General features: G+C 37.3%; 1 protein-coding gene across 2 annotated transcripts in view; it reads right to left on the minus strand.

Annotated features, from left to right (window-relative positions):
- The window catches only part of mbd2 (methyl-CpG binding domain protein 2), a 40069-nt gene that overhangs the window by 15781 nt on the left and 8585 nt on the right, over positions 1-15703 (minus strand). For both annotated transcript variants that reach the window (XM_077585941.1, XM_077585942.1), the window contains exons 3-5: positions 5473-5613; positions 3934-4024; positions 3683-3860 (exon numbers count right to left, since the gene is read on the minus strand). In XM_077585941.1, the coding sequence (XP_077442067.1) occupies positions 3683-3860; positions 3934-4024; positions 5473-5613 (410 nt within the window). The remainder of the gene's footprint in view (positions 1-3682; positions 3861-3933; positions 4025-5472; positions 5614-15703) is intronic.

Here is a 15703-nt window from a genome sequence, read left to right on the forward strand (position 1 = left end):
TAAATGAAAGAAAATGGGTAAGATAAAGCGATATTAGGAAAATGGAAGGACAGAGGGCAGAATATATCAAATGGCCAGGAAATGTTAGGAGGAAGAGATTGCGGGAAGGAAATGAGTAAGAAGCTACAGCGAGACAGGAGTGGAGACAGACATATTCCAATGAGTCTGCTGTAATGGCTTTAGCCAGCTGTTCCCTCTGCTCTGTTGGTCCACTGGATTGACAGATACACACTTGTAGACAATGACATTTGGAGTATGTCTCCACAGTGCCCCCTGCTGTCATGCATGCATATTTTATGCTACTTGAACAATGTTGCTTTACAATAACGAAACCCCATTCATGTTATGCCTGCAAAACAAATTGCATAATTTGCTTTTGTGATGTGGACAGTTAATCAATACATTTTTGTCATGAAGGTATAAACAACATTCACTAATTTTCTTTCAAACTAGATTAAACCGAACTAATATATTCAAATCAAATGTGTGTACTGTAAATAAAGTCCTTAATAGAAGGAAAATGAGGCCACATTACATTAACATTTTAGTGAATGACATTGTGTAATGGTGGAAGTGACTGGCTGCCACAGATGTATCATCAACTGTGCTTGGTATTTAAACACCTCTAATGAGCTGTGTTTTGACTGCTGCTTTAATTTGACCCCTCACTGCATGATTTTGAACCACAACAGGCAAGTCATTGTCATTGGAAAGGCTGTCAAGCCACAGTAAACAACCTACTCAACACCAAAGCGCCACAGTTATTGCAGCAACTTGTAAATGGCACACAATCAGTTAGATGCCACAGGGATTAAAAGGATCTTTAAAAAAAAAAGAGGGCCTAACCCCAGGATGTGCTCAGTGATGCACCAATTGTTACTTTTTTTTTTTGTATTTTATTTCATGTGTTTTGATGACGTGCCAATAATAAAGCCAGCTCTTCAACTCAGTCTCACTTTAAACTACACATATTCTCTTGCCTTCCTATTAAATGTCATTCTTTTAACTAAAAAAAGAGAATATGAGGGTTAAGTAACAATAACGCTAGTGATTATACTGATATGTAGCAGAACAAAATTGAATTATGACTGGGTTTTTTTAAAAACAGATTGATGGACGTCAAACAAAAAGCTGACTGCATACAGTAATTGGGATTAATGTGTGCATGCGTGACTTGCATTGCAAACAAGATTAAAGATTTAGCAGGTGTTTTCTGTGTTGTCTCTTAGCAGCCACTTGGGTGTTATATTGAATTGACTGTTTGGCATGAATTTCAGTGTGGCCATGGCAGCAACATCTCTCATACTCAGATTCCTCTCAATTTACTGATTACCCTGATTGTCCATCTATCTAGGGCTGAGAAGTACAGCAGATGCTGGTTTTATCCACTTTAACGTTATTTGTTTTGTTTGGGTTGTTTAGGTTATCTTCAATTAATCAGCCAATTGATTTAATCAGCCAATAATAGCTATAATAAAAACGGACCAAAAAATTGCCCTATTTTTGAGAAATTTGTTTTTTTAAACACATTACACAGTCCAATATAAGGCAAAGATAATGACATTCAAATCCCCCCACCCCCAACCACCACCCCCACCCCTCTACTAATATCGTTATTGTAAACGTCAAGGGGGGAAAAATGTTATTTTTAATTTGTTATATATTATTTGTTCATTAATCGGCTATCGGAATTTTATCCTGCCAAATATCAGAATCTGTATTGAATTAAAATAATAATAATAAATCCATATCACTAAGGCCCCAATGAATATCTTTGATATCCATATTTTTTAGTTTCGAGCTTTAAGCCTCTTCAAACTTTTTCAAACCTTGCTCACACTTGAACTTAAAATGCATATTTTTGGAATGTGAGAGAAAGTCAGAGTACTTGGAGAAAAAGCATGCAAACACAGGAAGAACATGAAAACCGCCCAACCCTGAACCTCAGAGCTGTGAGACAGACATATTTTGTTTCAAAAGACAATTGTTTCATTCATTGATTGTTACTTTTTCTTCTAGGCAAGTGAGGAACTCTTATCTATCACGACAAACAAACACATGAAGCAGAAGCTATGGAACAGTAGGTGGGTCCATCTGTGAGAAACTCAATAAAAGGTCATAGAGAAAAAGAAACTTAAAAGTTTATTGCTAAACTGTTCTGTCCTCACTAATACATGACAATCAGACTTTCCAGGAAAAAAAGCTATCAGTACTATTCATTTATTAAATAAATGGTCCCAAATTCTGATAAAACTGCAACAGACCCACCTGTATATATGACAATTATATCAATTTGGCAAGAGGGATTTGCCAAGTTAAGGAGCAGACAAAGTATGTATAAAAATATAAAACATACAGAAAATTATATGCAAATATACACAACTGGAGAAAATTGCTTTTGTCGAAGTAAAGTTATTTCTGTGACCACTGCAGGTTTTTCTTTCGTTAGGGGGCCAACAATTTTGTCCACATGTGTAAATGAATAATGCTGATACTGAAGATGATAATCAACCTCCACTGAACAAAAGCTCTCCATCAACTGTGGCTTTTTACTGGAACAAAAGCTGCATTGGCCAAAATAAAATGGTGCTGTTATTTATAATAATGAATGTAGAGGCAGCATTACTATTTCCTGGTTGACATAAAATACTGAAACATTAATTTCTTCAGAAATAAAGACAGCACTAAGATAGACAGTGAAGACGTAGGGCCCCGTTTTCATGACCACGCTGTTGTCATGTTTATAAATGAAATAACTATGACATCCACCACATACATCAGCTACCTAAGCGCCCTGGAATTTATTCCCGAATGGTATAAAATAAGATTTTTGGAAATTGTGCCCTTTGTAAAACAAACAAAACAAAAAACAGAACAGGGATTCATAGCCTCATAGACTGGCGACCACGTCTCTCGCCCAATCAGTTGAAATAGAAAACAAATTACAACTGTTGTGAATGTAATCCTTAATTCATAAACACTACCAAATATATTACTATATTACATATATTACTGTTAATATATTTTATGAAAACCTGATGTGCTTGTGAAAAATCAAGGGCAGATTCTGAATCAGCGCAAAAAAAGTTCATCTAAAAAAGTTGACTCATCTCTAATTTTAAAAAAAATTGTAAAAGTGTGTTGACCAGTGTATTTATTAATAAAAATATCTGATCATCTATGCCAGCAACAACTACTGTAGTGGCAGGCAGAACAATTAAAATCTCTTCCACTAGATGGCAGAAGATACAAACCTGAGCTGTGTACTCACTATGGCAAAGGTGTCAAACTCCTGTCCTGGAGGGCCGCAGTCCTGCAGGTTTTGGATGTTTCCGTTCTCCAACACAACTGAAATATGATCAGCTCATCAGCAAGCTCTGCATAAGCCTGATAACGATCCTGCTGATTGGAATCAGCTTGTGTTGGAACAGGGAAACCTCCAAAACCTGCAGGCCTGCTGCCCTCCAGGACCGCAGTTTGACACCTATGCTCTATGGAGTTGGCCTTTTGTGACATTTTTGTTGATTTAAAGTAAAAAAAAACAGCAACAAACAATGTATGTGCCTAAGATCATTAAAGGTGGGGAAACACTGCTGTAAAGCTTATATGATATTTAATCCTCACATAAAAAGCGTCCTAAGCAGTAATAGCAACATTCCTTTGGCAAGATTCAGCCTCTTACCGGATTTGTTCGTCAGTGATGGTGAAGGCCTTACAGAGCGGCTGGGACGTGTTCAACCAGATTGCTGGGTTCTTCTCAGCCGCCGCTGATGTCTGTCCCGTGACAGGAGTAGAGCTCATGTGGAGAGCACTAGCAATGGCTGACAGCAGAGTGTCGTCACTTGAGTTTAGACCAACACCTGCAGAGGCAGGAAAGTCCAAGGTCAAGGTTAAAAAAATCACTGCATTTGGTTTATGTTTATGCCAATTTACTCTGTAGGACTTTGGGCAGGTCCATTGTACGTAGAACTTCCTCTGAGACATCTGATGATTGTAAACCTTTTAACCGCCTCTCCCAAAAGAGCTGCAAAGGCACAGAGACAGAGTTGAGTGCTGGTGAAAAAGTGGTGAGTGAGTGAGTGAGTGAGTGAGTGAGTGAGTAAGTGAGGAGCCCCTCTGGGGCCAGGGTATGAAAAAAATTGTTTTTGCTAATCTGTACCCACAGTTTAGCGATCTGTACCCACTGTTTAGCAATCTGTAGCCACAGTTTAGTAATCTGTACCCACAGTTTAGCAATGTATTCCCACAGTTTACCACGTCAACAAGAAACAAAGAACACTCAAATATATATTTACAAGTTTGATTTATTTAAAAACTGGAGTAGTGTGGAGTGTGAAAAGGGAGAGAAACTCCAATGCCATTTTGATTTTGCGAAAATTAAAGCAGGTTAAAATCAGTGTATTTTAAAACTCTAGGCCAAAGGTGGGTAATCTCGGTCCTTGAGGGCCGGTGTCCTGCAGGTTTTGGAGCTTTCTCACTTCCAACACAAGCTGATTCCAATCAACAGGATCGTTATCAGGCTTATGCAGAGCTTGCTGATGATCTGATCATATATCAGCTGTGTTGGAGAAGGGCAACATGCAAAACCTGCAGGACTTCGGCCCGCGATGCCCACCTCTGCTCTAGGCAACGAGGAAACCAGCGTCTTCACCAATGCAAAACTCTGAAAACACTGTCATCTTCAAGCCAGAAAATGCAATTGCGGTTTAGATTTGATAATATAGACTAATAGACAGGAGCGCAACTGTAGAGCCAACTTCAGCATCACTGCTCGTTTGAGTTATCCATCGTTTGTAGTTTGTAGAATACATAACTAATCGTCACATCAAAATTACCAAGTTCTCCCGGCAGATGACGCGCTTGTGGAAGCTAAACTGAATATATCTATAATATAGATCGCTAGTGTGCACTATTATTAATTATTTTAACAATTATTAATTAATAGCATTACATGTTGTTAGCATTAGTAGCTATCTTTGTTGCACAAATGTCACAATTTGACAGAGTGCCGGCTACCGCAGGGCTACCTGTCCCGACCAATCGGTTTTGGTCGGTGTGGTATACTCAAAGAATCACCTTGTATTTCTTATTTTATTAATTTTATGGCAATTTTAACACAGAGCTATAAAACAGTATTTTTTCCAACATGATGTCACGATACCGTTTCTTCTTCGTGTGTTCTTCTTCGTTTCCTTTTGACGTGCTAAACTGTGGGTACAGATTACTAAACTGTGGGTACAGATTGGTAAATTGTGGGAACAGATTAGCAAACTGTTTGTACAGATTGCTAAACTGTCAGTACAGATTACTATATTGTGGGTACAAAATACTAAACTGTGGGTACAGATTACTTAACTGTGGGAACAGAATAGTAAACTGTGGGTACAGATTAGTAAACTAATAATAAATAAATTCATACCCAGGCACCACAGGGGGCTCCGTAAGTAAGTGAGGGCTTGCGTGTGTTTTTACCTGTCTGGGCTGCTCAGTCGCTCTCTGCAGGTCTGTCTTTACCTTGTTTCCCGGGTGACTTGTAACCTTGGTAACAGGCTGTTTAAAAATGGATGCCGTCTGTCTGATGGGCAGAGTTGTGTTCAGGTCAGGCTTACCTCCCTACAGAGAATGCATTTCCTATTAGTTGTAAACCTGTTTGTGTGTTTAGCAGTTAGTAAATCAAACTGTTTGTCAGAGAGGTTCCAGTATGAATATAGTATAGCCAAAATCAATCAGGAACTCACAATGCACAGAGCAAAAACATACAGGAATGCAATGACTTTTCCTCATTTCAAGTATTATAGATTAACCCTAAAACCACTGGAGTCACTCTATAAACCAACATCCAAGGTATATTAAATGAAAATTAAACTATCATTACTTTCACATACTTACAAAATATAATGCTGAACAAAATATAATGGTGAACTTGAAATCATATTACCCAAACACATGTAAAATCTTTTAATAATAAAAAACAAAAATTGACACCGACACCCTTAAAGCAGTTTGTTAAACTGACAAGATGAACAGTGATCCGGTTAACAACAAATGGGCAGTGTGCAATGGGGTGGCAGCTCACACCAAAAAACAAGTGCAGTGTAAAAAGGCCTTAAGCAGACAGATTCATATTAGGTAGACTATTTTTGATGTTGTATATAAAAGCTCACACACAAACCCAAATACAACCATGGCAAATCAATACTACGACAAAGTCATCATATACTGTATATGGTGTTGGTCCATTAGACTGGTAGATGATTAAACAGGGAAGTAGTGTTATGTGGAATAAAAACAAAGAAAATAAAAGAAAATAAATTGTCTAGCCCAAACTAACAGTGTTAGTGCTTGGGATAAGTGGTTCAGATAATGGATAGATGGATGGATGGATGGATGTCATATGGTTATTTTTTCTGTTGTTACACTTTACATAACATTACACATGCATAAACAATTGAATGTTCTGTTGAATGTGTCAAAATTATGTTCTAATGACTGGCTTTCCTCTCTAAAGGCTACATTTTGTATTGTTGAAAAATGCTTTATGAAAGTACTGTACATAATTACACCATTGGGAAAAGTGTTCACTTTTAACTGCCCAACTACTGTATATATTTTGTTGGATGTCAGAAACATACTTATTTCCTTTTTCCAATCTTCAATTCCTTTTTTGCTATTGATTTCTTCCTGTGTATACATGTACGTGTACGTGCACAAGCACACACACTGTGGTGGAGAAAAACACACCAGAAGTGTACGTGTTGAGAAGCATGTCAGCACACATGCCTGACATCAGAGTTGGAACGTGAACAAAGTGACATGTCCAATTGGCTGTCCTTTAACCTCATAAAATCATGTGTAATAACATTTCAACCAAAAACAAACACTAGTCATTTGCCTATAAAGTGGAACTTTTGGGGACAAACACAATTAATCAACAATTTGTTGGCTTGTTAAACTGTAGCAACTGTGGAAATTAGCTTTTAAGTATATACTGTATGTATGGCAAATGCAATACAAGTGTAATAAGTAGTTAGTCAGAGTTTATTTTTGTCAAACTGTTGCTCAAACCTCACTCTCCAACAAAACAAGTTGCTAAATATAATAAGAAGGACATTTCGCCATCATCGGTTATTCGTACAAGCATAGAGCCAAATCAACAAACATGTTAAATCATCAAAGAAAAAAAAAAGAACTGCCCAACATCAAGTTGTGTTTTGTTTGTTTGGGGTTTCAGTCAGTTTACAACTAAAACATACGCTTTTGCACAATGTGCACTGTTCAACTTCTACTTGGAATGTTCTCAAGTGATTCACATTTCAAATACACATTATGAAGGAAACCAGCCTGTAGGGGTCACAAGACCTTGTTATTGAATATAATCCCAGTACGGCTCTAAAATCTACAACATTGGGCCAATTAGTGGAACCCAAAGTTCAAAGTAAACAAGTTGAAGCTGAATTTAGCTGTTATGCTGCACACAAATGCAGTAAGCCCCCAAGTGTAAATGCTTTTAAATCCAGGTTAAAAACTTTGCTTTTTTTCCTATACCTTTGATTAAGGTCTTCTGAACATTTTTAAATCATGTTTTTTTCCTTTTATTTTAATTACTGTAAAATATATTTTTTTTTTTTGTGTGTTTTTTCATTACTTTACTCTTAAACGTTTTTAAAGTTTTCAGTTTTAATGTGTTTTAACGTTGTCAATGTTCTTTTAGTAATATGACTGTACTTTATTTTTAGGCCCGACCTATTAATGAAGGGAGGATCCCATTCAAAGGCTAACAGGAAGTTAGCATCGACTTTCGACATCGATATTCACACACAAATTCTGTGGGAACACATACCCACAGGTAAGATAACACTACGCAAAGGCACAGATTCTTCCCAAATGCATTGTTCTTCTGTACTCACTTTAAGTGTGTACACCATGGATGCATTAAATATGTATTTTTAAATAAGCGGAAGATTAATCGGCAATCTGTATTTTTTTCTGCCAAAAATCGGCATTGTTATCGGCCTCAAGAAATGCATATCGGTCAGGCCCTACTTTTTTTCCTCTGCTTTGCTTCTGAATGTTGTTAACTGTTGTGTTTGTTGATGCTTGTAAGTGTTGTGTCTTTACTTGTGTAAAGCACATTGAGTTGCCTTGTGCATGAAATGCGCTATAGAAATAAAACTGCCTTGTCTTGTATTTGGTGCAGGCTCCAAGCCCAATTAAATCTGAAGGTTGCATCAGAAAAGGTATCCAGCATAAAACATTGTTATAATCAAATATGCAAATGACAAACTTGACGTCCATACCAGATCGGTTATCAAAGACCACCAACAGGACTGTTGACCTACACAGGTGCTGGTGAAAATTGGGCTACTGATGTTCAAACACAAAGAAGAGACGGTCAACTGTTTCAGAGTAGTGTTGTTAGAAAACCGAAATTGTAACTTCAATACTACATCGATACTGAAGCAATACCACAGCAATAGCCTAAAACATCAGTAAAGGCCGAGATACACCAATCTGACGTCGGCCAAATGTGACCGACGCCAAACTCTTGTGGAGTCAGCCCAGACGTCAGCACGTCGTGTAGAAAAATGATCGAAATACACACCGCACCGACACCGACTATTACGTACCTTCAGCGCATACGCGAAAAGTAATTCCTCTCCGTACCATCGGCGGCGGTAGTCATTATTCCTAAAGGCAACCGGCAACCTCTTTACGGGGGCAGGATATAACAACTCATGTCGTGTTGACAGCGGCGCCGGGGTAAACGCGAAGGCCAGCTGGTGAAGCGAAAACGGGCGCTGGAACAAGCTTCGTCCCCTTATCGTTCCCGAACGCATGGATGTACTCCGTTGAAGCGTATACTGGACCCTGTTGACTCCTGGCTACTACCGATCGTCGGTCCACCCGAAAAGCTTCGGCCGTGCTGCCCTCTGCGTTCTGGACGCGATGTCGACCTCCAGCTTCTGAAGGAGCTTCCTCGAGACCGCCAGACGAAAGGGCAATGCACCCCTGATGCTCCCACAAGGATTGCGCTGTTAAATGTGCAGTCATTGACAAACAAAATATTTCTTTTGAGGGAGTTTTTCCTTTCCAACAATTTGGATTTCCTCTGCCTGACGGAGACCTGGACTGTCACTGGTGAGTCCATTGCTATGGTTGAATTACTACCGCCTGGCTGTGCTTACTTGGATGCTCCGAGGACGTCGGGCCGAGGTGGAGGAACGGCGACTATTACATTTTTTATTTTTGTTTTTATGTTAACGATGTCTATTTACCACATCGATCACAGCTTTGAAGCCACCTTCTTTTAAGTCGGCCAAACTGTCACTGTGCTATGTTGTGTCATTTACCGACCTCCAAAATACAATAAGGACTTTTTAAACGACTTTGCAAATCTTCTTGCCGAAACCATACTGAAATATGATCATATCCTCTTTATGGGGGACTTAAATATTCACGTGTGCTGTCCTGAAAAACTGTGAAGTTGAGTTGAGTTGAGTACTGTTTATCTGCGTTGTCACTTGCTCTTCTTGCCCCATGCGCTGATTTGCTAGCTAACAGCCAATCACAGTGATCAAATGCCCCCGACACCCGACACCTGACTCAATGTCGAATTTGCGAGGTTACCACTTTGAAACAAACGGTGGAGGAGATGGAAACAGCACTATCCACTTGCACCGACAATGTTGTTGCACTCCAATCCAAGATTGAACAACCATCTACCAAGTTGCTGAAGTTGGACAACAGATTTGAGGATCTTGAAGCGAGGTCGAGGCGTAATAATATACGTGTTGGCGTCCCGGAGAATTCGTAGGCCTTGGTGTCTACAGAGGCAGTTGCAGCGCTACTTCAGATGGCATTTAATATGCAAAAAGAGCCCTTAATTGACCGTTGGCACCATTCAGTGAAACCTAAACTAAAACAAAATGAACCTCCTCGTCCTCTAGTTGTTCGTCTGCACCACTACAAGGACTGCATCGACATTCTAAAACAAGCGAGGACACTGCATAATATCAAGATCCAGGATATGGTCATCTCTGCATTCCCAGACTACACTGCAAAGACAGCACGCGCTAGAGCAGCCTTCAACGATGCAAGACGACATCTACATGAGATGAAGCTGCCAGGCCTGCGTTTTGGGTTGGTGTTCCCAGCAGCTCTCAAAGTCCAAGTCACCAGCGGTAGGAAGACTTTCATAAATACTTTGGGCAAGGAGTGATCGCCTTGGAGAACATCAACTGTTGCCATTATGTCAAGTGAACATTAACCAAAATAGATACTTCGTGCTGTTGCACTGTGTATATTGTTAGATATTATTAACATTTTAATTCTTTATTTCATATATTAACCATGTTGAAGTGTTTTGTAGATGTGTAAAGTGGGTGAAATAGTGTTGAACTCAGTATAATTTGACCTTAAACTAAGCTGAAACATATTGTTTGGTCTAAAAAATTTATTCTCAGTGTTCTGTGCGATAACACACATTTGGTCCTTGAGAACAGAATCTGCTTCGAACACACACACACACACCCCTGACTCTGTTTGCGCCATCGCTCACGGCCACTCTAAATCTAGTTCAACTTGTTTGTGAGATATTGTTTTGAGGAAAAGTACCCAGAGAGTATGTTTTGTCTACAAATGAAAGAGAGGCGGTCTGCTATACTATAAGAAGCCTCTTCCGCAAAGGAGGGGGCACAATGGGCACACAAAATTCCACCTCCTACGTGATGTTTCAGGGTCGGCCCCAATGTCCGGAGATCTCTGTTTTAAAAAATCATTTTTGCAAAGGTGTTTTTTCTTACATTAAAAATCTGTCTTCATATTTTTGGAACACGCAAAGAGGACAAATAAATTTAACCTCTTCAAATGGTGACCCTCGACTAAGAGCGACGTTTTACGAGCGGGGGCGTTCAAAGACGAATAGAATTCCCGGCCACATTAATCACGGTAAGTGGACACTTTATCCACGTTCTAGGAATTTTGTCTGTTTGAGAACGCTGCGGCTGGTAAATTCGTCTTGCAAAATTATATTGAAGATGGAATTTATGTAAGAAAAATAGTGATAAATTTTGAAGTCGTTTGGTTGGACGCGAGGTCCCAGATTTCGGATTTTACCACGGTATTTGAAGTATACACATGTGGTGACGTAGCATTATTTACAAATGCTGTCACGTTGAATTGTACGTGATCGTTTTGTAGTCAGTTTTGAGAAACATTTCTATGTTTTTACAAGACGAGAGATACTTGGAGGATTGACATAAATTCCTTGTATAATAAAAGCTGAATAGGAAAACCGTTTTGTTCACGCAAACGAGGGTACATGGATAATTAGTTTTTAAAGATCCTTGTACGCAGCTGTCGATGTAAGAGCGCAGCTGCAAGGAAACAGTTTGTTAAACGCAAACGAGAGATTCTTGGATAAAATTTCGAAAATACTACGACTAACACAGAGATAGTACTGCTCTGTAGGGACATCGTAAAGATCCTTGAACATTTATTCAGCGTTGGTAGTCAGGTTGGCATAAGCGGATGTAATACGCCGCTTTGAGATCAATCGAGAGGTCCTTGGGTGATTGGATATGAATATTCATGGACAAGTCTGTTCAGCTGAAAGACAACAGAAATACGAATGCGCAGATGAGGATATATTACCAGAGATTGGTACGTAACGTTACGAGGGGTTTCTGCACAATTGAATCAAATAATTGTGAACTCTTAAAGGCTATATTAGTCGAGAGACTGCTTCGTAATTGACTTAAAGCAGTATTTATTATTTTAAAGAGGAGATCATGATATTGCTATCGGAGTTTTGCCCAGTAGACAGACCCGTGAATTGAAGGACTAAATAAAAATGGATGCACGATTGCTGTGGAATAAATCTTTTAGCGCCGTTATAAGCTACGGTAAGTTAATTTTATTGATGAAAGCGTTGAACTTGCACCGTCAGGCGTTCGACGAAAAAATAAGATATATCTGTAATTACTTCGAGTGAAACAAAAGCAAGACACAATCGTGTGTTCTTGGATAAAATTATGAATAATGCTAGAATGCTAGCTTTAGGTATTTCTGTGAAGTTATAACTATTTATATAACTTTAATATTTAAGATGAATTACGGCTGCGCTTTTATTCTGAAGGACTAAATGATTTTACCTGATAGTACTTCCTCTAGGCGTAACTAAAGCTTCCGGGTTAAATTATCAGCGGTCAAATAATGATATAAAATGTATTTAATATCGAACGACGGGACTTGATTATATTGTGAAAAAGGTTAGTTTATTCTAATAAGATATGTCATTTGTTCGATGGTTTTAAAGGCGGCAATTTAACTTTGGATGTGCGTCGACGCCGACCGCTCGTTAATAGTGTTATAAGTATATATAATTTTAATATAGAGTAATATCCCGGAGGTAACTTTAAGAAAAGTGTATTAAATGATGATTAATGCTGTAATATTGACTTTCGATTGTTTCGTATAGACAGCTCGTATGATTTTGAATTACGTAATAAAACAAATGAAACCGTTTAATAAACGCTGAACGGAATGAATTGATTGGACGATATATTAGTAAAAAATAAAAAATAAAAAAAATTAACGCTAAAACCGCGAGCGTCAGGGTCTGCGTTAAATAATTGAACGACATTACATAAATTGTTAACGTAACTAAATTTCGAAACCCTCATTTAAATCTCATAACGACTAATGTTGAATACTTAATCGGGCTTTACAGCGCATGATACGTCATAAATGAATTATATTTAATACAAAACGAATGAATATTAACACACATATAACATAGAGAGGTATAGTGTTAAAATATTTTAAAATTTCGATGCATATCTCACGCTTATTAAACATATATAACTGTAAGACTGATTGTAGTTGCTATGACTCTAGCTGACCGCCAGGTGTCACCCTTTTTCCAAATTAAAATTGCCAAAAGCCTTACAACTTTTGTAAAGAGGTAATATAATGTTTTTTATAAAAGGAAGATGTTAATTGTGTAATTAAATCTGCTTTTAAAAGTTTAATGAAAATATATATATTTAAATTTTTGGGGGATTGTTTGTTATATAAAATATGTAAGTCTACACACTCTGCATTTTAATAAGAATGATAATAATAATTAATTAAAAAACGAATAATTTGAATGGCAACTAATGTAGAATGTTTTGTTATAAGTTGATTGTATTTCCCTCATAGTTTTTCTCATGTGCGAGAACATTATTTAATTTTGAATATCTTTTAATATTTTTCACAGGAGCCACACCCATTATGAGAGGGAAACGACAAGTTCCTTATCTCTCGTCCGGGGGGTGAAGTAATATATGATTTGTATGAAAAAGGAGACTTTTCTCCCTTTGTTAATTATAATTTAAAAAGGGGTTTTCCCATGGTTATAAGTAGAAAAATAATTTTAATTTCTCCTGAATATATTTAACCTTTCAATTCGACATTTGAAGTCCCATTTCAGAATTTGGAGCAGGCCTTGCGAGTCCTGGAAGACTGGACAGACCATTCCATTCCATGGGGGAGCCATCTGGGAGAATCTCATTTTTGACATAATTTGAGGTGCTATGTAATTAAAAATAATAATTTCTGCCTTGATGTTTGACCAAAAGCTGACTAGGCGGGCTGCGGCCTCTATTGAGAAATATTAATTGAAAACTACACACTTGTTAATTGACTCTGTATTATATTTGTAAATTTTTAGAGCAAAGCTATCCTTTCATCTTAAGTATTATTTATGAAAGTATGCAAAACATATTATATTAAATATTGTAAAACATAACAATACTGAATTATAATTAGCAATTATTTAATTGTAAACTTTTGTTTTAAATTTTTTTTAATTAATTATTTTTATTTTATATTTTTTATTATTTTTTCATTTTTAAAAAAAAATATATTTATATTTTTTTTTTTTTAATTTTTTGAAAATAAAGGAGGATTTTGTTCTTCCGACTATTTACTGACAAGTTATTACCTAATACTGTTGGGGCAGATTTTAATGTTTCGGTCGAGTAAGGATCATTGGTCGGGGTCATTATTTCAAAACAAGGTCAACTGGACCGATGCTAGCGGGACACAGGTGTCATCAGAACAAAACCTGCAGACGACAAAGAAACCGCAGCTGCTACCACCAGCAGAGGGGCGTGATGCGGCCATCATCACAAAAAATATACCTGACTCCACCTGCTCGGCCTACCACCACCTGATGGACAGCAGAGGTTCCTGGCGCCACCTGGTGGAAAGTTTCCACAATGACTGTGCCGTCATATACAAATGCGATAAATGAAAAAAACTGCTCCAATGCACACAATGATCCGCACAAACTTCCTTAAAGCATTCCTACGTCCCGAACTGCCCTGTGAAAAAACTGCTCCACTACGCTGGTGACTCCGCCCACACCAACAATGTTTCCTTGAGTTAGTGATACCAGACCATATGATGTTTACACTGCACTCTATATTTTTGACAGACATAAGGTGATAACATTTACAGTAAAACATTACGTAAATAGAACGAACTGATTGACAACACTCTATACACACAGATTTATTATATTTTAAAAACTTTTGATGTTTATTTTGATTTGATCTGATTTGTTTATCTCTGTCTATTTTAAAACAGTCAGCTTTTTGGACCAACATCAACAAGGGGGACTAGCAAGCTTAATGGTAAAATATTAAAACTAAGGGCAACTTTATGTATTAATAATAATTGATGGATTGGCTGAAAACTGAGATTCTTTGTAAAATTCATTGGCTTAAGCTACAATATTTTTATAGTACAAAAGATAATACTGGTAAATTTCGTGTGGTTTCAGAAATTGAAAACAGCTAATGTGAATAAAGATAAGATAACATTTATTTCAATCTTAATTATTATAGTTTGCGCTTATTAAATTTAGTCTTTTAATATTTTCCCAAATTCTCTTTTGAAATTTAAACAATTGCTTGGGACGCATTGTCGAATTTACTGGTTAAATTTAAAATTTTCCCCTCCTTTTAAAGCAAAAATTTATTTACTGCTGCACTTTTATTTTTATTATCAGTCTGAAAAATTCTCTAAATCGATTTTTTTTTCAGATGGGGGAATTATTGCTCGGTCTGGGTATATCGTCGCGAAGGACACAAACAGTCCATGTTGAATTAAATAAAAATAGAATTATAAGTTAGTCTCAATGTGATAATTATAGATAGTCCGTGAGAATGAATGAAATTTACAGGAGGACAATTGGGGATTGGACTTTTGACCATGGAGAAGGAGTAAGTTTTGGCAGAGATGGCGAAAATAAGGTGAATATGTTCCATTTCTATCTCTCCCTGGGGCCCTGGGGTTAGAGGTTATTTTTTGATTTTATTTGTTGGTGAAAGTTGCATTTATTTAATGGCTGCAAGCACATTCATGCCATATCTATAACAGTAAATATTATGATAAAACATTCCAATAATCATTACATTCTGTAAACAAAATTGGCCTCGTCAGATTTGAATTGGCTATAAGATTTTCATTGTTGCATTAATGAATGTGCTTAGGTCATTAAATTCAGCCAAAGGCTGGATTCTAATTGAATGTCACAACAAACAGAATTTTTCCACAGCACGGGCCTACAGAACTTCACTAACATTTACTAACTCCAAACTAATAAAAACTACCAGATGCTCTTTCAAAAAGGGATGTGAATAAATGTTTATTA

This window comes from Vanacampus margaritifer, chromosome 14 (genome assembly GCF_051991255.1).
Source record: "Vanacampus margaritifer isolate UIUO_Vmar chromosome 14, RoL_Vmar_1.0, whole genome shotgun sequence".
NCBI classification, from domain to species: Eukaryota; Metazoa; Chordata; class Actinopteri; order Syngnathiformes; family Syngnathidae; genus Vanacampus; species Vanacampus margaritifer.